This window comes from Impatiens glandulifera, chromosome 7 (assembly GCF_907164915.1).
Source record: "Impatiens glandulifera chromosome 7, dImpGla2.1, whole genome shotgun sequence".
NCBI lineage: Eukaryota > Viridiplantae > Streptophyta > Magnoliopsida > Ericales > Balsaminaceae > Impatiens > Impatiens glandulifera.
This window is the reverse complement of record NC_061868.1, coordinates 43,825,251-43,850,375: the sequence shown is the minus strand read 5'-3', so window position 1 is coordinate 43,850,375 and position 25,125 is coordinate 43,825,251. Positions and strand designations below refer to the sequence as shown.

General features: G+C 34.6%; 1 protein-coding gene and 1 pseudogene across 1 annotated transcript; one reads left to right on the top strand and one right to left on the bottom strand.

Annotated features, from left to right (window-relative positions):
- Positions 1-81: 81 nt before the first annotated feature.
- LOC124945278 (DNA topoisomerase 2) lies at positions 82-25,124 on the top strand. The gene is made up of 20 exons (XM_047485678.1): positions 82-740; positions 1,105-1,400; positions 1,483-1,549; positions 1,630-1,900; positions 1,985-2,184; positions 2,257-2,466; positions 2,549-2,662; positions 2,761-2,877; positions 2,975-3,139; positions 3,247-3,588; positions 3,680-3,813; positions 3,905-4,262; positions 4,343-4,529; positions 4,616-4,665; positions 4,752-5,171; positions 5,248-5,422; positions 5,507-5,580; positions 5,657-5,762; positions 5,833-5,976; positions 24,537-25,124. Exons 1-20 carry the CDS (start codon positions 171-173, stop codon positions 25,010-25,012), a joined length of 4,476 nt encoding a protein of 1,491 aa, XP_047341634.1. The 5' UTR covers positions 82-170; the 3' UTR covers positions 25,013-25,124.
- Positions 6,678-8,608, bottom strand: LOC124944783 (annotated as a pseudogene).
- Position 25,125: the final 1 nt, after the last annotated feature.

Sequence of the window (25,125 nt, the reverse complement as noted above, 5' to 3'; positions counted from 1 at the left end):
CCATAGTTTGAACTTTCAAATTACATTTCGAATCCCCTTTTAATACCTCTATCTAGGGCATTTCTGAAACCTATCATTTTCCCATACGATTCTCTCTCACTCTCTTCTTCAAGTGAAGACACTCTCTCCGTGTCTCTCTCTCTGATCTTTGATCTTTGATCTCATCCGCCATGGTCAACGCTAAGAAACTTCCCTTACAAACCAGCAGTAACGCCAATGTCTTGCCTTCAGAAGGAGGTGTTCCAGGAAAAACAATCGAAGAAACATACCAAAAGAAGACGCAGCTCGAACACATCCTTCTTCGTCCTGATACTTACATCGGATCTATCGAGAAACACACTCAGTTGCTTTGGGTTTACCAAAATGACGAAATGGTTCACCGATCTATTTCTTATGTACCGGGTCTTTACAAGATCTTTGATGAAATCCTTGTAAATGCTGCCGATAACAAGCAGAGGGATCGATCGATGGATTCCGTGAAGGTTGTTATAGATGCAGAGCAGAATCTTATAAGTGTTTATAATAATGGGGGTGGGGTTCCTGTTGAGATTCATCAGGAGGAAGGTGTTTATGTGCCTGAAATGATCTTTGGACATCTTCTTACTAGTAGCAACTATGATGATACGGAAAAGAAGACGACTGGTGGTAGGAATGGGTATGGTGCTAAGCTGGCGAATATCTTTTCCACTGAGTTTGTTATTGAAACTGCTGATGGGAAAAGATTGAAGAAGTATAAACAGGTAAACTTGTTTATTCGTTAGTTAAATCATATGATAGATATCTGATGTTAGAACAAGTATCATCTTGGAGCATATACTGTATTAGTACTGAAACTTAGAGCTTGTTTGATCTGGGGTTATTTGAAGAAAGTTCATTTATTGATTGAAACCTTGTTTGATGAAAGACTTGATTATCTGAGTTAAATTTGTAATTCGGTATTTAATTGATTTGATTGATGAACAAGCTATGTCAAATTTGACCACATTTGATATATTTTTTGGTAATGCATTCACTCTTGTTCTGATTAAGTGCATTGTTCTCTAAAATCAGACTGTTACGTTATGGTGATGGTTAATAATTGTTTTATTATTGACTTACATGAAGGTGTTCTCCAACAACATGTTGAAGAAGTCAGAACCTGTCATAACTAAGTGCAAGGATAGTGAGAATTGGACAAAGGTCTCATTCAAGCCAGACTTGGCCAAGTTCAACATGGATCATCTTGAGGAGGATGTTGTTTCTTTGATGAAAAAACGTGTATATGATATAGCAGGATGCCTTGGAAAGACAGTGAAGGTTGAACTAAATGGTCAGCGCCTCCCTGTGAAAACTTTCCAAGACTATGTTAATCTCTATCTTGAATCTGCGTCCAAAGACAAACCTGACCATATTCTTCCGAGGTATATGTTTCTTCCCCTTGATTTTATTTTACTTACTGTTACATCCAAACAAAATACTAATATAGCTTAAGTAAGCTAACAGGATTGCTGAGAAGGTTAACGATCGATGGGAGATATGTGTGAGCCTCAGTGATGGACAGTTTCAACAGGTGAACTATAATACTTGATTATTATTCTTTGGTTTGAAGTTGTAAAACAACATACTTATTTCCTTACAAAAATGATGCAGGTCAGCTATGTCAATGGGATTGCCACTACCAAGGGAGGAACGCATGTTGATTATGTGACTAACCAGATCACAAATTTCATCATGACCATTGTCAACAAGAAGAACAAGAATGCTAATCTCAAAGCACATTCAGTAAAAAACCATTTATGGGTTTTTGTTAATGCTCTCATTGACAACCCTGCATTTGATTCTCAAACCAAGGAAACTCTAACTCTTAGGCAAAGTAGCTTTGGATCTAAATGTGAACTGTCACCAGAGTTTCTAAAGAAAGGTTAGTGTCATTTTGGACACATTTGGAAAACAATTACACTTATTTGAATGTTTTGGTATTTAAATCCATGGCATTTTTTTGCAGTATCCAAGTCTGGCATAGTGGAAAACCTTTTGTCATGGGCAGATTTTAAGCTGAGTAAGGATCTAAAGAAAACCGATGGAACGAAGAGACAACGAATAACGGGTATCACTAAGTTAGAGGATGCTAATGATGCTGGAGGGAGGAATTCAGATAAATGTACCTTGATCTTAACAGAAGGAGATTCAGCAAAGGCTCTAGCGGTATGCAATATTTTTATTGTAATGGTTACTAGCTACAAACTCCTTTTCGATCCTTATGTTTGTTTTATGCAGATGGCTGGAATTGCTGTTGTTGGTCGAAATACTTATGGAGTCTTCCCGTTGAGAGGTAAGCTTCTCAATGTGAGGGAAGCAAGCCCTAAGCAAATAATGGACAACGCTGAAATACAGAGTATAAAGCAGATTCTAGGACTCCAACATGGGAAGGTATATGACAGTGTGAAATCATTGAGATACGGCCATTTGATGATCATGACTGATCAGGTAATTTGTTTTTTTTTATTGTGATATATATAATTGATGGTATTGGCATACAGTCTTACACTAATATTTTGTCCTTGTGTAGGATCACGATGGTTCCCATATCAAAGGTCTTTTGATCAACTTTATTCATAATTTCTGGCCATCACTGCTGAAAGTTCCTTCATTCTTGATAGAATTCATCACACCCATCTTAAAGGTCCTTATTGTGAAAAAATTAGTTCCATTATACATTGGAACTGAAGTATTTATTAATATCCTGCATTAGTAACATTTATTTTTTCTTGTAATCGACAGGCCACTTTCAATAAAAATAAAAAAAGGGTATTGTCTTTCTATACAATTCCTGAGTATGAAACCTGGAAGGAGAGTCTAGGAGCAAAAGCTAATGAATGGACCATTAAGTACTATAAGGTTTGTTTGTCCAGGCATATACAATTTCACTCTTGGAAATAAATATTCCCAAATATCTCTCTTTGGGAAAAATTTCAAGTGTTTTTGGTCTTTATAGGGACTGGGAACAAGTACATCAGAAGAAGGCAAGGAGTATTTTAAGGATATCGATAAGAACAGAAAAGACTTTGTTTGGGCAAATGAACATGATAATGATGCCATAGAACTTGCCTTCAGTAAGAAGAAGATAGAAGCAAGGAAAAATTGGCTACGACAGTTTGAGGTTGTGATTTCATTTTCAGTTGGCTAATAAGGACTTGCATAGTTATTATTATTTTTCTCTCTATATATATCATAATTTTTTCATATTTTAAATTTGTTTGCATGCAGCCGGGGACTTTCCTAGACCATTCAGAGAAGCTCATCACATACAGTGATTTTGTTAACAAGGAGCTCATACTATTCTCTATGGCTGATCTTCAGAGATCGATTCCGTCAATGGTTGATGGCTTGAAACCAGGACAGAGAAAGATTCTTTTTTGTGCTTTCAAGAAGAATTTCATTAAAGAAGCAAAAGTTGCCCAATTCACTGGTTATGTGTCTGAGATGTCAGCATACCACCATGGTGAGACGAGTCTCCACAGTACCATCATAGGTATGGCACAGGATTTTGTGGGAAGCAATAACATAAACCTTTTGAAACCAAATGGTCAATTTGGCACTCGTCATCAGGTAAGACTATTCAAGTTATTCTCTTATGAAGATCAATTGAATTTATAATTTGGGTTTATCTTTAACAATTTACATTTTTGTTGCTTTACAGGGTGGAAAGGATAATGCCAGTGCTAGGTATATTTATACTCAACTTTCTCCCATCACACGTTTCCTGTTCAGAGAGGAGGACGGTATTCTTCTGGACTACTTGAATGAAGATGGGCAAATGATAGAACCTATTTGGTATATTCCTGTCATGCAAACTATTATTCTACTCTGATTGTATTTATTCTAACACTTAGTTCACTTTTTTTTTTCTGAAATTTCTGCTCAGGTACATACCAATAATACCAACGGTTCTAGTTAATGGAAGTGAAGGAATTGGTACGGGATGGAGTTCATACGTTCCCAACTACAACCCAAGGGACATCGTAGCTAATGTGAAGCGTTTATTGAATGGTGAGGATATGGTTCCCATGGATCCATGGTACAAGGGATTCAGAGGGACAATAGAGAAAACATCCACCAAGGAAACTGGAGATACATATACTGTTAGTGGGATTATAGAGGAGGTCAATGAAACTACACTGAAGATCACTGAACTACCAATTCGGCGTTGGACTCAGGACTATAAGGAGTTTCTTGAATCAAATATGACTGGAAATGATAAAATCAAGGAACCCTTTATTAAGGTAACTATTATTGTGTTTTCTTTTGATTCATGTACTTTGTGGATATGCACTAATATTAATTGTCTCCTTCACTCTTGCAGGACTACAGAGAGCACAATGATGACACTACTGTTCATTTTGAAGTGATTTTGTCTGAAGAGAACTTAGCAATGGCTATGCAAGAAGGGCTATTGAAGAAATTTAAACTCACGACCACAATCAGTACAAGCAACATGCATCTTTTTGACCGAAATGGGGTGATTAAGAAATATGAAAATCCTGAGCAAAGTATGCAATCATTATTAAGGCTTGATTTAAAAAAAAAGAAAAGAATTCCTAATGTGTTTATCTTTGTCTTTTTACTTCTTTTGCAGTCATTGAAGACTTTTTTCATGTGAGGCTTGAATTCTACGTGAAGAGAAAGGTGAGTCAGCATGACCTTGTAGAATATTTTTATAAAGTGATTTATGACATTGCTTAATCATATTAAACTATTTTATTGTGTTTCAGAAAGTTCTAATAGACAATCTTGAACTGGACTTGTTAAGATTGGATAACAAGGTTAGATTTATACTTGGCGTTGTGAGAGGAGAAATCATCGTCAGCAACAGGAAGACAAAGGAACTCGTCCTTGAATTGAAGCAAAAGGGTTTTACCCCTTTCCCTAAGAAAAGCAATAATGATGAATCCAGGGAAGTTATTGAAACAGATGAAACTGAAGAAAGTTTAGATGCAGTTGACATAAACGACGTTAAGATTGGTGATTATGATTACTTGTTGTCCTTAACAATTGGTACCCTTACATTAGAGAAGGTGCAGAAGTTATGCTCTGAAAGGGATAAACTCACCAACCATTTAGAAGAATATAGAAAGACTTCACCAGAGGGTCTATGGAAGAATGATCTTGACGCTCTTGAGAAAATGCTCAGTGTATTTACTCTATTCCCTATAATGACCATGTTTAATTTATTCAGAAGATTAATTTTGTAACACATTTCCATATCAGGAACAAGATAAGGCAGATGGTGAGGCAGAAGTGGCAAGGAAAAAAATGCAAAACAGGGCTATGGGAAATGAAGCAGCTAAAGCCACCAGACAACCTGCTAAGAACCCTAGGAAGTATACTAAAAAGGCTGCCAGCAGCCCTGAACCAATGGAAACTAGTGATTCAATAGGAATAGGTATGTAAGGACTTCAGATTTATTTTTGAATGTTAACAATGATTTGAGATGGGATATTTACAACCAGTTTTTTTGTGTGTGCAGACAATGCTATCCCTGAAGTTGTGAAACCGAAAGGAAGAGCAGCTCCAAAGAAAGCTGCCGCTCCTAAAGCAAAGGTTGGTTGTTTATCACACCATTTGTTTTTCCGTTTGATTGTTTAGTCCTTAAAATTAAAACAATTTTGTTGGTTAGGGAAAAGCATCTGTTGCGATTATTGAAGAAGAAGATGATGAAATGTTGGAGTTAAAAGATAGACTTGCTGCTTACAACCTCGATTCATCCCCTGATATTTCCAAAGGTATATTTTAAAAAGAGAACAAATCAATTTTCAGAAAGCAAGGTGATCAATTAATTTTTTTTGTTGGTAGATATGGAAGACAAACCTTCAAAAGCAGCAGCAGTTACGAAGAAAGCACCTACGAAAAGAGCTGTGGCAACTAAGAAGTCTTCGGCAGATGTTACAGAGATTTCTGATGACGATGATGATGATGATTTTGAAGAGAATAAGAAAGGAAAAAAACCAGCAGCAGCCAAACCTCCTGCAGGACCAGCAGCAAAGAAGAGAGGACCGCAGAGTAAAAAAGCGGTTATAACTGAATTGTTGAAGAACGATCTGGCGCCAGAAAGTTCTGTCATATCGCCTGAGAAGAAGGTGAGGAAGATGAGGGCTTCACCATTCAACAAGAAAAGTGGATCTTTATTGGGAAGGGTTATTGCTAATACAATTGACGAAGGAAATGAAGATGCTGAGAAAGAAAAAGAAGAAGAGAGTAGTGCTGAAGGAGTGACAATGGCTTCAAGGGCAAGACCAGTAAGAGCTAACAGGGCTAAAGTGCAATATGTTTTAAGCAGCGAATCAGATAATGAAGATTCCAATGATGATGTTGACGAGTTAGAAGAAGGCGATGACTCAGAATTTGATGATTGATTTGATTATGACTATTAATCTTCTTATTATCATAGACTCTGAATTTGATGATTGACTGTGACTAATCTTCTTATCGTTTTTAAGCTTTTTATTTGTGTAAAACGTTAACTGGAGACAATTATGTTTCATATCATATTTGAACTTTCAATTCTTGTCTGCATCAGTAACCAAATCTGCATTAACAATGTCAATCCAATAAATGATTTTACTATAATATGTACACTACAGTACATAACAACAACCTCTACCGAATGTATGAATGACAATAATGTTAGTAAATCTTTCTTAGTTTGAAGAGCATTGTGGTGAAACTGATCCTTTTCTTGAGAATTGAATGTTATTGCAGGAAGCTCCAGCACTTTCATCACTTGATTGGATGCTTAAGTTTATATCTTCAAGTACTATTCCTTTGCATGGATAAGCCATGCTGCAGTCAAATATATTGCGTTTTCAGAGTTACTTGTTCCTATGATGTTTTTGTAAGTCACACTTTCCACTTGAACTGCTGTGCCCTGCAATTTTTTCAATGTCAAATTGTCTGGCTATGAAGAGTATACTAATTTATTTACCTGTTTTTTGCATGGTGTTTCTTGGTCACAGTAATTTTGATCTATGATTATGGGATTTTTTCACGTTTTTCATTTCAATATTCTGAAATATGATGTTCTTGGCATACCCTTTTCCTCCCTGAACAAGAAGAACGAAACTTGAACCTAATCCAATCCAATCAAATCCAATTCAGCTTGTTTTGAGAAGAAATGAGTATACATGCCAAGTCTTGATTTTGACACCATTGGTAGTTCCTGAAAGCTTAGCTCGATTGATCATTACATTTGAGACACGGGGTTCTGAATTTCCTTTTCCTAAGCTTCCAATACTATACAACTCAAACAACCTAGTTAACAACCACAAAAAAACAAGACAAAAATGACTTTATACAAAGTAGGTCTCGAGAGGGACACCTGATCCCATGTCCCGGACCACATTTTATATCAGTTGCTTTCACATCCTTCGATCCACTTACAATTGAAATACAGTCATCACCTACCAAACAATACCAAATTACATTTATGATAATCATTTTATACATATAGATGCATATCTTGGATTAGAAAGAAAATCATTATAGTTTTTTCACCTGTTTTAATTGAAGACCTGGTTATCCATATGTTTTTGGTGTCAGTTACATGAATTCCATCAGTGTTGGGACTGTTCTCAGGAGCTACTACTTTAAGTTTCGATGCTCTAACATTTACACACTCTTGAAATGAAACATGCATTTTCTGAGAATTCTTGAATCTCACCCCTTCAACGACTAAGTTATGACATCCAAGAAAAGTAACCGCCTGCAAAATTTTAAGTTCAATCAAGCCTATATACATCACAAATCACAACAAACAAAAGTAGATATTTTTAACTTATATACCGTTGGAGCTTCTTCACAAGGCTGTTAAAAGAAAAAGAGTTTAATTAATTTGTTATAGAAAGATTGTATCAAATATCAATGTAATGTTACATTAAATATCACTTAAAAGTGACTCATTAACTTTACAAGACTTTTGCCACCATATATGACCATTACCATTAAAGGTTCCTGTACCTTGAACCTTAAAGTTTTTAAGATCCTTAAACATAATCCAATGTGCTCTGTAAGATCCTTAAACATAATCCAATGTGCTCTGTCTTTCTTATAATCTGACATTCGGTTTGAAGCTTTGATTGTCCCATCCATCTATCATACATTAATTCAGTTTAGACATCAAAACTTACAACAACAAATTAATGGTTAATTTGATTTCATTTTTAGCATACCTGCATGAGAAGAGAAGTAGTTTTGGCACAAGGGCTTGTGAATGTAATTGGGTTAAGATGGTAAGTCCTGTTCTTGGGGATGATTAATAAAACATTACTATGTCTACTCCCACATGCCTCTTTCCATGCTTTACTAAATGCCTAACAAAAACCAAACTACATTTTTAATATTAATATTAAAAAAAGATGAATATCACATTTATAACTACCTCACTGTCGTCGAGACCGTTGGCCTTGGCTCCAAAATGATCGACGTTTACTTTTTTCCGGCGAGAAGAACTGGAGGAGGAGAGCTTTGGACCATTAGAATGGCTAGAATGCTTATGAGTTAAACATGAAGAGGATGATATTAGAAGGATCAAGCTCAATAAGCCTATTAATTGCTGCAAATGTGATGAAGACATAATTAATTTGGATGTTTATATAACAGGGATAATTGAAGTTTATATATATTGATGTGTTTATGTATATATATATATATATATATATATATATATATATATATATATATATATATATATATATGTTTTGTGACAGAAAGAGAGAAGGAATTTTGAGATTGAGATGGAAGTTGAGTTGTATAAATAAGGTAGCTGTTGTGCAGGTTGGATTTATTTGATTTGTTTGTTGGTAAAGTAATTAAATATGAGAAATGGGTTTGTTTTTTATCATGATATTTTGCTTCTAATGCTTTACCAACAAATTTGGAATATTTTTAAAAAATTGAAATGATATATTAATAGTGTAAGTAAAAACTGGTCTTGTTATTATTTTTACAAGGTGAAACTAATTTTATTGCATAAGTTAAAAAGAAAAAAATTTGGAAAGAAAAAAAGTAGCATCTAATAGTGCTTTGGTCTTAAAACCTGTGTAATTTGAGAGATTAGAACATTGAGAATTTGGAAATTATGCATCATCTTTTTTGAGTCAAACTTGTCCTAATTATTAAGGTTACTCTCCACAATTGTGAATATATTATGCATATTGACCAAACCTTGATTTATATTTGAATTTAGGATATCCACTATTTCATTAGTTCTAGCCACAAATCTATAAAAAAAAAAAATTGACCTAAATTTAAGTGATAAAATCATTTGTTTGGCAAGAATAAGAGTCAAACATTTGAATATTATCTGAAATTCAAAATTTGTTCTTCCTAAGGATAAGAACTCAGAGTAAATCTTAACAAAGGTTTGTGGAAGAGTTCATGTTTAATGAAATAAACCGTTGCTTTTGGAGAGTTTCCATGTGTAAAAACCATTATTGTTTTTTAGAGGTTGAAAATTCCATTATTTGTATATAAACTTTGATATCGGAATTGTAAAATTATATTACTTCAAGGTCCTCTAATAAAGTTTTAAAAAGATTGAGGATTATTCTAACATTCTTTGTGTATAATTTTGCTTAACCCAATACAAATAAATTTTTTACATCTCCATTTGAAAATATTTCTTTAATATGTTTTTAGTTTCTATAAGAAATTATTTGAAAATCAAATTTAATTAGTTAGGAATGCATTAAAATATTACTTTTTTTTATGTAGCCAAATTTGATTTTAAAATAGAAAATTAGATTCAAAAGGTGCTCTCAATGCAACAGATCTTCTGCTACTTGCTACCGAATAAGGTGTTCTTCTGTTGCGGACCAATCAAAAATCAGAAACAATATTATATTAATAAATCAAAGTCGGTTAAAAGGAAGAGAGAGAACCCAAAACTCGGATTTCATTATGGGTTCATCCCAAACGACGTTAACGGACTGATGAGAGGCGCTATGGAACAAAACTTCCTTCCCCTAGGCGCCATGTAAAACGGAATGTAGAGATGCGCTATGGAGCGAAGCTTACTTCGCCCAGGCGCAATGTAAAACATAATGAAGAGATACGGTATCGAGCGAAGCTTCCTTCGTTCAGGCGCCATGTAAAACAGAATGAAGATATACGATATCGAGCGAAACTTCCTTTGCCTAGGCACCATGTAAAACGGAATGTAGAGAAACGGTATGGAGCGAAACATACTTCGCCCAGGCGCCATGTAAAACTGAATGTAGAGATATTTTTCAGTGAAACATACTTCGCTTCAATTAGTTTATATGCCTGGAGGTTCATGTAAAACCTCGCCGCCTTTCTTGCAAGAGTTCTACGGTAGAAAAACATATAATGACTATTTATACCGGAACAAATGCAACAGTTCTGGTTCAAACTAGGTTATCTAACCTATCCTAACTGTATGTGCTTCTATTATGTTATGCATTAAATTAGGTTCAAGCATTGAAATGAATCAGAGTATTTGAATCATGTGAGGGCACAATAGACCCATCGGGTAGGGATACTCATTCCGGTCCTGGGAGAGGTGGCGATCATTTTCAAGAACCAAAAAGATTGTGAGGGAAACCCTAATGAAAAGAGGAGTAATGCTTCCTAGCACGGGATATAGAATAGGACCACTTAGATCATAATAGCAATCTAAGAAATGTTCTAACATAGAGTCGAAGATTGAAGAGATTAGTTGACAACAGTAAAAAGAAGGGCGCCTAATTCTAACCAACCCAATCTTGATATCCTCACTCATGGCACACTAAAAAGATTTTCATTTATGATATGTGGCTTCAGAAGTGAGGGAAGGATCTTAGCCATCGATGGCTAAAAAGAAAACATCCAAGTAAAGACATTTTAACGTTCATGTAAAAATATTTATTCATTCATGTATATAAAATAACCTAATTAAGAAAAATAAAAAATTAATATATAATAAAAAAATTTAAAAAAAATAAAAATAATGAAGAGACGCTTTTTAGTAAAGCATACTTCACTTCAATTAGTTTATGCTTGGAGGTTCATGTAAAACCTCCAACACATCCATGTAAAGACATTTTAGCGTTAATGTAAAAACATTTATTCATTCATGTATGTAAACCCATTGGAGAATTAAAACAAGCCTGCTAGCTAGTGAAACTATCTTAATTTCTCATTTTGCAAGCACAACCTTGTGAAGTTGTCTTCGATTATGAATTTACAAGCGCAACGTAGTGAAGCTATCTTCGTTTATGAATTTACAAATACAACCTAGTGAAGCTAACTTCATTTATGTTTTAATTTTTGTGAAGTTAAAATCATTTAATGAAAGATTAAAACAAAATTTTCCCGTTTCAATCCCACTATTCATTCTCTGAAGAAATTGTTCACATTCTCTCTCTCTCTCTCAGCGATCATCTTCTTTGAACTTTGAAACCCTAGAGTATTTTTCTATTCTACAAAGATTTCTTGTGAAAATGTCACAAAACGAATTCAACAACATGCAAGTGGATACTTCCAACTCCTGAGAGATCGTCTTAGCGGTTTGTAATAGCATAAACGAAACCGTCCCCAATCCTGTATCCAACGACAACTCTAGCGATATATCGGAGAGGTAGGTTATTTTGATTCATATTGTGTTTATAGTATTTTCATTACTATTACACCCGTTTATTCCATATCTTTTGTAAAATACTAATTTTTATTCTCTCACTGAAAATTATGTGTTGTAGGGTTATTACAAATCAATATGAAAGGAAGAGAAATACGAAGACGAAATCATCGACTGATGAATCAGTTTCTATTGTTGCTGTAGAAGCTACTGATATTGCTAAATCTACACCTATTGTCGATGAAGAATTACCACCTCCCCAAAAAACCAAAACCATCAATAAAAGGAAAGTAGTATTTCTAACAAGATCATCTCCTCATGGCCTTTTTAACATGATTCCTAAATTGAGTGTAGAATAGAAGGAAGATGTGAAGGAAATCGGGTTTGGTTTTCTTCTTACATTGGGTGTCTCCAATTGCCCTGTCCATTTTTCGAATCACGTAGTTAGAAGTTTCGACCTCGAGAAGAGTTCTCTAGTATTGGCCAACGGTGATGAAATCCTTATTGATGAAGACCTTGTCCAGTCCGTGCTGAACCTCCCAAGAGGGCCAATCAACATAGTTGAGTCCACTAGGGCGGACAAGAATAATGACCCTGACTATTTTAATTTCTTGAGGGTTTGGAAGGTTAGATGGAGCGTAAAAGAATCAACTTCAGCTCCTAAAACAAGTTCTATGATACCCAATATATTAAGTAACACAAGTGCAGACAACGATTTCAAAATCGTCTTTGTTGTCTCAAGTTTTTTATGTCTAGTTCAAAATTCACGAGTCAGGTAAAAATTTGTTCAAATCTATTATATATCTATTTTTATTTGTGAATACTTACACATGTATTATATTAATTCAGGTTCAAAATTCTCAAATCTTTAATGGATATTGATAACATAAAGAAACTGAACTGGTGAATATTCACACTAAAGGATTGGTTGAAAGTGTCGCAAGATGACAAAAAAAGACAAAGAAAAAAAAACTCCATATTTTGATGGACCTCTAACCTTTTTATTGATAAATATTCTATTCACTAATAATTACTCTCTTGTATATAATTTATAGATATGAAATTCCACTAACATGTTTCCCTTTTCTTCAGATATGCTACATAGATTGTGTTTTTGTCAATGGTGTACGTTATCCTTATGAAATGTCTTTTACAATCATCTCTTGCTGGGATGACACCACATTGTCAGAGATTACCATGTTAGAATCTCTAGCAGGTGGTTTTGGACTTGGTATGGCAAGAGCACGCCTACTACAAAAAGAACATGAGATTCCAGTTAATTTATTGGAATTACTTGAAGATAATGAAAAGGTATATTAAATAAACAAATTGACTCACATTTGTCTTTTCTTTAATGTTTTTGAGACTAATAAAGTATGTTGTTTATAATCTACAGATGTTAACATCTAAAATCTCGCAAACTTTTAAAGATACGGCTCAACAACTGTTATACCTATCTGGGGAGTTGGAGAAACGCAACATTGATTCAAAGCCTATTATTGAGGCTGATTTCCTCAACCCAACAGAGTCAGAAGTGTTCATGAAACACATGAAAGTGAATAATGTAGAGGGTTGTGTAAATAGGGAAGATCCTCCAAAGGAGACAGTCGGGGACACTTTAGATAGTGCGGGCTTGCAAATCAATAGTCCCCTGGTTGAAGACTCCTGTGATGATTCAAATACGGGCAATGAAGATAGTCCAGCACACTCTATTCAAAGGAATGATTCGGGCGAGGAAACCAAATCTTGTGAAGCTTCTAAAGCTGACGAATCTTCTAAAGATGAAGATGAGGGAGGATGCGTAAATATTAGGGACTATCCAAAGAGGAAGATCACCAAAATTCCCGTGCACCTTCAATCCCCTTGCATGAAAATCGTTGCCAAGAAGTTAGGAAAAATAACCAACAAGGAACAGAGATTGACCGATTTTATGTTTTCTAAAGACTTTGATAAAACGTAAGTGAAGCAAGATTTTCTCAATTTAAAATATGAAAGTAGTTATCTTCTAAATTAATCTACTTTGCATGGAGGTACTGTACAAAGGGTTTCCCAATAATATAACCCGCGCCCAATTTCAAACAATGAAAGAAAAAGAAGAAGTTGCGAGCGAAGTAGTGGACGCTTGGACCCTTATATTGCACTTGAAATATAGTAGGAATGCAAGTCATGAAAAACGAATAATTTGTTGTTCAACATCATCATATGTAAGTGCTTCATTTGGTTTTGTACTATGTATTACTCAATGTTCATGACATTGATAATTTTGATTTTATTTGTAGGTAAATATGCAACATAATTACACATTATTTTCCTCTACCCTTAAGGAAGAGATGTTGAATTAGAAAATAACCAAAGAACACATAAAAATTGCTGACCTGGTATGTACATAATCATTCAAATTAATGAATTTCGTTTATGCTTATATGCAATGATATCCAATACTTATTGTTTGTATTATTTTTACAAATATTCCTACCGAAAGGGCATTACTTTGTTGTATGTGTCAATATGTCTCTTTCCAAAATCGAAATACTAGACAATAGCGGAATTCTGCCTGGTGTTAAATTTCTGGGTAAGTATACCAATTTAAAAAACCACATAAAATTTTTTCTTCTTTTTTGAAAGAACTAGGCCTACTAGAAGTCGCTAAAAAAAATTAAATCAATGAGAATGACTCCAGTAAAACTGAAGTGGCAAGATCAAATAAACAAAACCTGTTGTGGTATATGTTGTATGAGGCATATGGAGACTTATATAGGAGATTGGAAGAAGTGGGATATTGACATCCCTATCGACAATATAAATGTTAAACATATGTTTTTCATTGACACTTTTTTTTTAATTATTTGCTTATACTTTCTCTTGTTGTTTTGAAGGTCGAAGAAGCTTTGAGTACACTGATGATCAAATATTTATACAGAATTCTTATGCCAGACCTTAATGTCAATAAGATTAACTAAAGAATTCACTTAGATGACGATAGAGTTGTATGTATAAATGAATTTGAATTAGTGTAATTTCACATTATGCACTTATAAACTTTATGGTGATAATAGTTTTGAATGAATATATTTTACATTATGCAATTGTTGTACAATGGTGATAATAGTTTTTTTTTTCATATTGTTGATGTTTGTTTTCTTATTATTCACTTATATGATAATAATATAAGAGTGTACATTTCATGTAATACCACTGTCAGACTAATGTAAAAATATTAGTACATGAATGAAAAAACATTTCATCCTTCATCAACAAGCGCTACAAAAGTTGAAGCTTGCTTCACTTATATTTATATGAAACCTAACTCTTCATTTTTAGAGCTCTCACTGTCATCTATTTAGTCTCTCTCTGTTTGGACCCAAGTCTCTACCGGCAAACAAACCAAACAGGTTCATTGACTACCAATCATTCTCTCATTCTCTTCATCCAGTGATTCACTCATAGATTACTTAGGAGCCATAGATGCATGTTTTATCGCGATACGTAAGTCTGATCACCGAGGACCCTACTAACCATTTTGGTGTCTATAATGTAGATGAGATTCTACAGCTTATCCGAATAAATGTTGATGGAGCTCTGATGGCCCACATGTAGAGAAGATGGAGTCCGGATAGTCATTCTTTTGTTATTGGGGACATGCACATCTGCCCGACGATAGAGGACTTTAATTCAATCCTCAGGTGTAGATCTCATGTAATCATGGTTCTGTACTCTATCGATCCTCAACCTGAATTTGCATTCGAGATTCTCTATAACTTCTATGGTTGTACAATGTTTGACGCTGCATTGTTTACCATTCAACATGGATTTATCAATATGAGACACCCAGATGATTACATTTAGAGTGTACAAGGAGCGGACATGACCATCAACCACACACAAAACAAACTAATCATGCTTGTAATTCTTGCTCATTTTTTTGTGTCCGGTTGAAGGACGACGACCTTCAGATAGGCTCTTGGAGGTAGTTCCTACTTTGATGGGAAATGCCCGAGGTTTGGCTGGCCGTGTACTCGCCGAGACACTCATTGGTCTCAACGACTTTGTTTCAGACCCAACTAACTATTCCCGCCGAGGATCGCCTTTGATTATATACCTCTGGTTGTTAGACAAATTGCATATGTTGCCCCGTTCTTCAATTCCTTACTATTCCTTTACAAATCTTCAGTTACAAAGGATGGCTAGAGTAATTGATTACAAATTTATTTATGATAATCACTCAATTCGTTTCATTGTTCCATAGTATCTCTTTAATAACATGATGTACGAGATAGGGGGTGCTCCATTCATCATTGTGTTGGTCCTAAAGGGATCTACCTCTTACTGTACCGCTGTCATATATCGACAATTTGGCCTGCAGAACCCCCTTCCTTGGAATGCAATCATTCCTCCTCCAGACTTGAGACCTATTCATCCAGATCTTTACTTCATTTACCCATCAAGATTGGGAAATTTGATCAAATTACCCTCAAAAGAGGGTCATTCTAAAAAATAACCTCCAAATTTTCAGTTTTTATATTTAACCTTTTTTTTTTATAATTTTGGACGATTTTATCCTTAATATTATTATTATTATTTTTAATCTTTAACCCACTTTCCCTCTCATTTCACCGACCCACCTTCCCTCTTTTCCTTTTCCCTTCTCTGGTGGTCCCCGCGACCAACTGTCACCCCTCTCACCGATCCCCATTCTCATCTCATCTCCTCCAAGTAACGCCCCGGAACGACGACCCCCACGACGAGACTCACCTGCAATACCGGAGGACAACGAGACCCAGCAACATTGCCGTGTAGACCCGACTGACTTCTTTCATTCCCATTTAGCCTTCAAAATGGGTATATTCATTTCTTTCATTCCCATTTAACTGAAGAACACTCTATATACTCTATATGTTTGTTACGTTTGAAATGTTATGTCAAAATGTACATTTGAAATGCTGTGTCAAAATGGGTTTGTTTACTGAACGATCCACGACCCACGCACCACGCCACGACCCATGCCCCACGACCCACGTACCACGACCCACGCATGATTGCGTCCCACGCAATCAGAGTGGCGTCCCACGCACCACGACCATGACCCACGCCACCCACGCACATTTGCGTCCCACGCACCACGACCCACGCACGATTGCGTCCCACGCACTATTGCGTCCTACGACCCACGCACTATTACGTTCTTATGTCGAATATGTATTCGGATGTTGGAAAATGGAAGGAAGCTGATGAAGAAAAGAGGAGTTGTGAAGCAGCCTGGTTGTAGTTGGATTGAAATCAAGAGCAGGGTGCATGTATTCATGATGAAAGATGGAAGGCATCTTCAAAGAAGAGAAATTTATTTACTTATTATTAGCTGACTATTTGGAGATGGATTTTGAAGAAATCTTACAAGTTGCTATTTAAACAAATGTTGGCTGGTTCCAAGTATAAGTCAGAAACTAAAGTTTTGATTTATTTGCATCTCCTTTGATATATAAAGCTGTTCAACCAAGAAAAATAAAGTATTTTGTTTTTGCAAATGACATGTAATCAGCCATTTCCTTTATGGAAGCTTGCAATTTCTTTACATCCCCTTTCACAATAACAATTTATAAATACTTTTTGTTTCAAGATCTAGATTTGAATCTGGTTCCATATGAGAAACTGATGATAAATTTCTCAATTTATTCTCTGATTAAGTTTTGTTTTTAAACGTGTTCTTGTTGGATCAAATATTTTCTACAGATTACTATGTTTACTATGTACTGGTTTTAGTTTAGCGAATGTGTTGAATAGTTTGAATTAGATGGATCTAATTCATACATAAATTCATTGACCTTTCTTTAAATTTCAAGTTAAAATTTCATTTGTAGTTTCAGGATTATGAGTTTAAAGTTTAAACACTTCTACTGCCTTAAACTTATTTGAAATAGTTTGATTTTGATGCAGTCAATGTGGTTATTTGATCAACTAAGTACACTCCTGACTTTCAGACATCTCCAAGATTATGCTATAAACATCTAAATATAATGTGGTTATTGCATGTTCATCTTATAATTAGTAGTATTAGGATATCTTAAATATTTTGACTAATATATGATATGGGATTAACTTGGTTCAGTTATTTGACATTTTAACAAACCAAAATCTTTACAATTAATTTATCAATTAAAATATCATTTATTTTTTAAACTTTTTTCATTAAATATTAATACTCTTGATGTCTTTCACCCAAGAACCCAATTTCTTAAATCTGGTATCAATCAAGATTACTCAAATCAGAAAATGTCTTAATTAATCTTATAGATCAGGTTATATAAGACCCTCTTGAAGGATGGGGCGGGTCGGGCTGCCCTACATGACTTAATTACTTTAATTTATTATTAAAAAAAAGTGTAATTATAACTAATTTGGTAATAATTTCTGAAATTGATTAGAGAAAAGAAATGATTCCTTTTCTGTATAAAATGTAATGAAAAATATAATTATTCTCAATAAAAATCATTGAATATGTAACAGATGCTAACCATAATCTTATCAAGTCTATAAAGTATTTGTTTTTGCTTATTATATATAGTGTTTAGATCCATTAATAATCAATCCAATTAACTTGTACGCCATAGATAACATCTATTATCAGACACGGTAAACATATATTATTTCAACATTTTACTTGTATTGTTTTGTTTAAGAAAAATAATTAATTTCCTTTTGTTTGTTTCTTCCAATTTCTCTAGTCTGCGCTGAGGTTTTAATGAAGCCAAACGATTGAACACATACACGCAATCAAAGGATATATGGTTCTTGTCATCCAGAGGATTCTAGTTAGGTTTAAAAGGCTAGCTTTATAGAGAAAATGTGTAACTAGTTTCATCAAATAAACAAGAGGAAATTTGTGTAACAACATCATGTACATTATTCATTTCATATAATAAAAAAATTTAAGAAACTTGATTTGGACATTCTAATAGAATATGAAAGTTGAAGAATATAGAATTTCACTAACATACTCATTTCTTTATCAAAACATAAATTGACAAAATCCAATTTAAATCAAATAGCACATACAATCCTTTTGAAATAATAATTCATACATATCAAAATCATTTAAATGCTTATATATATCATCACTCTGTTTAAAATTTCCAATAGAAAAAAAAACTTTTGCGATGAAGGTGGATCGAACACCTGACCTTCAGATCTTCAGTCTGACGCATAAATTTAATAATTAGCTTTACATATTGTGTGGTACGCAATTGAATTACAATTGAATCCACGCCCCACCCACGCCCAAGCCCACGCTCCACGCACCACCCACGCCCAAGCCCAAGCCCACGCCCCACTCCCATGCACCACCTTCACACCCCACGCCCAAGCCCACGCTCCACGCACCACCCACGCCCAAGCCCAAGCCCACGCCCCACTCCCATGCACCACCTTCACACCCCACCCCCACGATCCACTCAATTGCGTACCCACGCAATTCAATTGCGTACCACCAGAAAATATTCACAAATCATTCAGAATATGTAAAAACTATACATTTCTCAGATCTCACAGAATTTCAAATTAAAACTATAGAACTCACTAAAGCCTAAAACCCTAAAACCCTAAAATCTTTCATACTCAACATATATAGAGAGGGAGGAGCAGTCAAACTAACCTGAATGCGATGGGTGAACATCGGGGAGACGGGCTCACGGGGGCTTGGCGATCGTCGGGTACTCAGGCTTGAGTGGGAAGCATTCAGCTTGGAGATCGTCCGACAGTCGGGGGAGTCGGCGATCGTCGAGTGAAGAGTGGGTCGCGGGGAAAGAGAGAAAGGAAAGTGTGAAATGGGGGAAAAAGAAAAAGGAAGAGGAAGAAAAAAAGAAAAAAATGGTTAAATATAAAAATTGAAATTTTTGAGGTTAGTTTTGGGAATGACCCTTTTTTAGGGTCATTTGATCAAATTTCCCTCAAGATTGGAGCTTGCATATACAGTTCAATTCCCCGTCGATGGATCAATGTTGTTAACGTAGCAAATGAGCTATACCTTCCACCTGTCGTTGGACAAGAAGTCGTAGCGATGATAGGACCTTATGATGAGTCTTAACTCTAATATAGATTAGGGCTTAATTTATTTATGTACAACTTCTAGCTTGTGAACTGCTGTTGGGTTGCTTAATCTGTATAATTTATCTATACAAATTATGAAAGATTTTTGTGTTTTTGTGTACCCAAATGCAAATATATTATTGTAAAGTATACTTTGAATCATTATCATTATGAATGATTTCTATATGATTGTCATTTTCATGTAAAATTATAATGTAAAAGCAATTATGCCTTCATGGAAATCATCTTACACTGTAAAAAAATGTTAAACAAGCGCTAACGAAAGAAGCTTGTTTCACTTGTTAATTATTATATATTTAAATTAATTTTTATTCATTAAAATGATCATGTAAAACCTCTAATGAATTCATGTAAAAACAATAAAGGGTTCATGAAAAACGTCTCATGGCTTCATGTAAAACCAATGCTTATAGCGAAGGAAGCTTGCTTCACTTGTTAATTATTATATATTTAAATTATTTTTTATTCATTAAAACGATCATGTAAAACCCCTAATGCATTCATGTAAAAACAATAAATGGTTCATGTAAGTACAATGCTTATAGGGAACGAAGCTTGCTTCACTTGTTAATTACAGTTTACAATGCTTATAAGGAACGAAGCTTGCTTCACTTATTAATTACAGTTTACAATGCTTATAGGAAACGAAGCTTGCTTCACTTGTTAGTTACAATTTAGAATGCTTATAACGAACGAAGCTTGCTTCACTTGTTATATATTTAATTACAGGGAACAAGTGCTAGCGAAAGAAGCTTGTTATGATTGTTAATTATCATGATTATTTTCAGCTCAGAGGACGAGTCATTAGTCCGTATGACCCTCCAATAGTTATATCATCCCATAAATGGTCAATCCGCATTAATGAAATTCTTATATATTTAAATTAAATTTTATTCATTAAAACGTTCATCAATGCTAGAGTCTCTGAAGCTTGCTTCACTTATTAATTATTATAGAGAACGAAGTTTGCTTCACTTGTCACTTTAGGTATCATGATTATTTTTAATAATCGGAGGACCATGATTATTTATACCTCGGAGGACGAGTAATCAGTCCGTATGAACCTCCAATAGCTATACCATCCCATTAATGTTCAATCCACATTAATGAAATTCTTATATATTTAAATTAAATTTCATTCATTAAAACGTTCATCAATGTTAGAGTCTTTGAAGCTTTCTTCACAATGTATATGAAGCGCCAAAATTTGTCTTTGTCGCTTCAGTTGTAATGTGAACAGCAGTTTGTATACGGCCTTATCTCTTTTCCAACTGCTACCATCCCATCAATTTATTATATATTTCAATTTATTTTTATTCATTATTTTATAATTGACATAATTAAATGTGAATTAAAATATATATATAACAATTAATTTATTTATATGAGGATTCGATATAACGTTAATGTAAAACACAAATTAATATTTTCAAATTAACACACAATCCTTCTTAAATTATTGTAAAATCATTATTATTATTATTATTATTATTATTGTTATTATTATCAGATTGGATGAACTACATTCCATTACAACGTTTGATAAACAATTCTACGTTATAACAATATTCATCTGTATCTACATTATAACGTTTGATAAACTGTTCTACATTATAACAATATTCATCTGCATCTGCCTGATCTCCCAACCGACGAACATTCTTAATCGTTTAGGTTGATTCGCACAGCTGATGAATACCACCTAGTGAGATATCTCTTCTTTCAGATGTTTTCCACCCTAGGCTTCCCACCAGTGGTGGACATGTATCATCTTCATTTGAAGACGTTTTCCACCATAACTTAAGATGTTTTCCACCACAACTGGACACTCTTAAATCTTCATTGAAGACGTTTTCAACCACAGAGAATCTCCCAAAGAGTAAATTCGAACAAAAGATCTTAAACAACGCACACACAATGCTCATGCTTTGGGTTGGGAAAGAAGATCTCATTTAAGTTCCTCTATAGAAAAGAGTTTTTTAACGAGTGAAGATTGCTTCACTAGTCAGTCCCACTATCGTGAAGAAATATCTCATCGGAGGACGAGTCTCTAGTTCTTTTGACTCATTTATTTTTCAACTATTACCATCTCATCAATGGTCATTCTACATTAATGAATTAATTATATATATAATTTAATTTTTATTCATAAAAAAGTTCATGTAAAATCATTAAGGCATTCATATAAAAACATTAAAGGGTTCATTAAAATCGTTTCAAGGCTTCATGTAAACCCTACTCTACAATAGTTGAAGCTTGTTTCACTATATATCTGAAGCGCCAAAATTTTTGTCATGTCAAGTCACTTGTCATGTATTTCAATTCGTAGGACAGTCACAGACAAGCGAGTGAATCAATGGTACCATCCAATCAATGGTCAATCCGCAATAATTCATTTATTATATATTTCAATTACTTTTTATTCACACTTTAAAACAAGCGAGTGAAGCTGGCTTCAATTATAATATTTGAAAACGTTTCTATAAAACATTTCATGAGTGAAGCTACTGGTGAAGCACTAGGAGTGAAACTTACTTCACTTAAAGATAGGTACTTATATTTTAGCAATAAATAATTATATAAAACATTTCATGAGTGAAGCTACTAGTGAAGCACTAGGAGTGAAGCTTGCTTCACTTGAAGATATGTTCTTATATTTTAGCAATAAATAATTATATAAAACATTTCATGAGTGAAACTACTGGTGAAGCACTAGGAGTGAAGCTTGCTTCACTTAATCGTGGTTATTTGATTTTATCAATATATAAAACATTTTAAAGTTCATGTAAAACCACTAAAACATTCGTGTAAAAATGTTAATGGCGTCATAAAAACTCATTCACATCAACAATCGCGCCCTCTCCACAAGGCGAATCAACATGAGACCGCACCACTGCATCCAACCTCATCAACAGGGACCCATCGACATCTGAATTCAATCAAAACGAATCAATTAAAAAAACCCTAAACCCTACTATGCGTTCAAACAAGAAATAAACAACAATGAACGAATGATAAGGAAGCATATCAGTATCGGACATCATCCTTGTGCTCATGGTTGCTTTCGCTGGGATTCCGTCGTCGGGGTTTGGTCGTCAAGATGTTCGGCGTTTAGGGTTTTAGAGAGAATGAGGAGAAGATTGAGAAGAGAGAGAACATGGAAGAAAGAAAAGAAAATGGGAGAGATGAGAGAAAGTATATTATATAGTAAGGGCATTGAGGACTTTTTATATGGCATTCGGTTGCGTCTCGCAATTGGGACATTTTCGTCCAAAATATTTTAAACGGTCACCAGCGCAATATAATTTATGCGATGGTCACCAACTAATTTGAAACAGTTATTAGGGTTATTTTGTCCAATTTCCCAAATCAGCATGAGAAGGTAAAATAAATCAGCATGCGTATGGGAAGAGGGGTAAACAACAATATTTGCGTGAGTTTTTTTTCTTATGGGAAATAAATTCCTCTTTTTTTTTCTTTGTCAACATGGAATGAATATTATTAATGATTACATGACTAACCAGATCACAAATTTCATCATGACCATTGTGAACAAGAAGAACAAGAATGCTAATCTCAAAACACATTCAGTAAAAAACCATTTGTGGGTTTTTGTCAATGCTCTCATTGACAACCCTGCATTTGATTCTCAAACCAAGGAAACTCTAACTCTTAGGCAAAGTAGCTTTGGATCTAAATGTGAACTGTCACCAGAGTTTCTAAAGAAAGGTTAGTGTCATTTTGGACACATTTGGAAAACAATTACACTTATTTGAATGTTTTGGTATTTAAATCCATGGCATTTTTTTTTGCAGTATCCAAATCTGGCATTGTAGAAAACCTTTTGTCATGGGCAGATTCAGCAAAGGCTCTAGCGGTATGCAATATTTTTATTGTAATGCTTACTAGCTACAAACTCCTTTTTGATCCTTATGTTTGTTTTATGCAGATGGCTGGAATTGCTGTTGTTGGTCGAAATACTTATGGAGTCTTCCCGTTGAGAGGTAAGCTTCTCAATGTGAGGGAAGCAAGCCCTAAGCAAATAATGGACAACGCTGAAATACAGAGTATAAAGCAGATTCTAGGACTCCAACATGGGAAGGTATATGACAGTGTGAAATCATTGAGATACGGCCATTTGATGATCATGACTGATCAGGTAATTTGTTTTTTTTTATTGTGATATATATAATTGATGGTATTGGCTTACAGTCTTACACTAATATTTTGTCCTTGTGTAGGATCACGATGGTTCCCATATCAAAGGTCTTTTGATCAACTTTATTCATAATTTCCGGCCATCACTGCTGAAAGTTCCTTCATTCTTGATAGAATTCATCACACCCATCTTATAGGTTTTTTTTGTGTGTGTGCAGACAATGCTATCCCTGAAGTTGTGAAACCGAAAGGAAGAGCAGCTCCAAAGAAAGCAGCCGCCCCTAAAGCAAAGGTTGGTTGGTTATCACACCATTTGTTTTTGCGGTTTGATTGTTTAGTCCTTAAAATTTAAACAATTTTGTTGGTTAGAGAAAAGCATCTGTTGAGATTATTGAAGAAGAAGATGATGAAATGTTGGAGTTAAAAGATAGACTTGCTGCTTACAACCTCGACTCATCCCCAGATATTTCCAAAGGTATATTTTAAAAAGAGAACAAATCAATTTTCAGAAAGCAGAGTGATCAATTAATTTTTTTGTTGGTAGATATGGAAGACAAACCTTCAAAAGCAGCAGCTACGAAGAAAGCACCTACGAAAAGAGCTGTGGCAACTAAGAAGTCTTCGGCAGATGTTACAGAGATTTCTGATGATTTTGAAGAGAATAAGAAAGGCAAAAAACCAGCAGCAGCCAAACCTCCTGCAGGACCAGCAGCAAAGAAGAGAGGACAGCAGAGTAAAAAAGCTGTTATAACTGAATTGTTGAAGAACGATCTGGCGCCAGAAAGTTCTGTAATATCGCCTGAGAAGAAGGTGAGGAAGATGAGGGCTTCCCCATTCAACAAGAAAAGTGGATCTTTATTGGGAAGGGATATTGCTAATACAATCGACGAAGGAAATGGAGAAGATGCTGAGAAAGAAAAAGAAGAAGAGAGTAGTGCTGAAGGAGTGGCAATGGCTTCAAGGGCAAGACCAGTAAGAGCTAACAGGGCTAAAGTGCAATATGTTTTAAGCATCGAATCAGATAGTGAAGATTTCTATGATGATGTTGACGACGAAGAAGATGACTCAGAATCTGATGATTCTACTGTGACTAATCTTCTTATTGTTCTTATTGTTCTTATGCTTTATATTTGTGTAAAACATTAACCGGAGACAATTATGTTTCATCTCATATTTGAACTTTCAATTCTTGTCTACAACAGTACCCAAATCTGCATTTTATTATATAACAATGTCAATCCAATAAATGTTTTTACTAT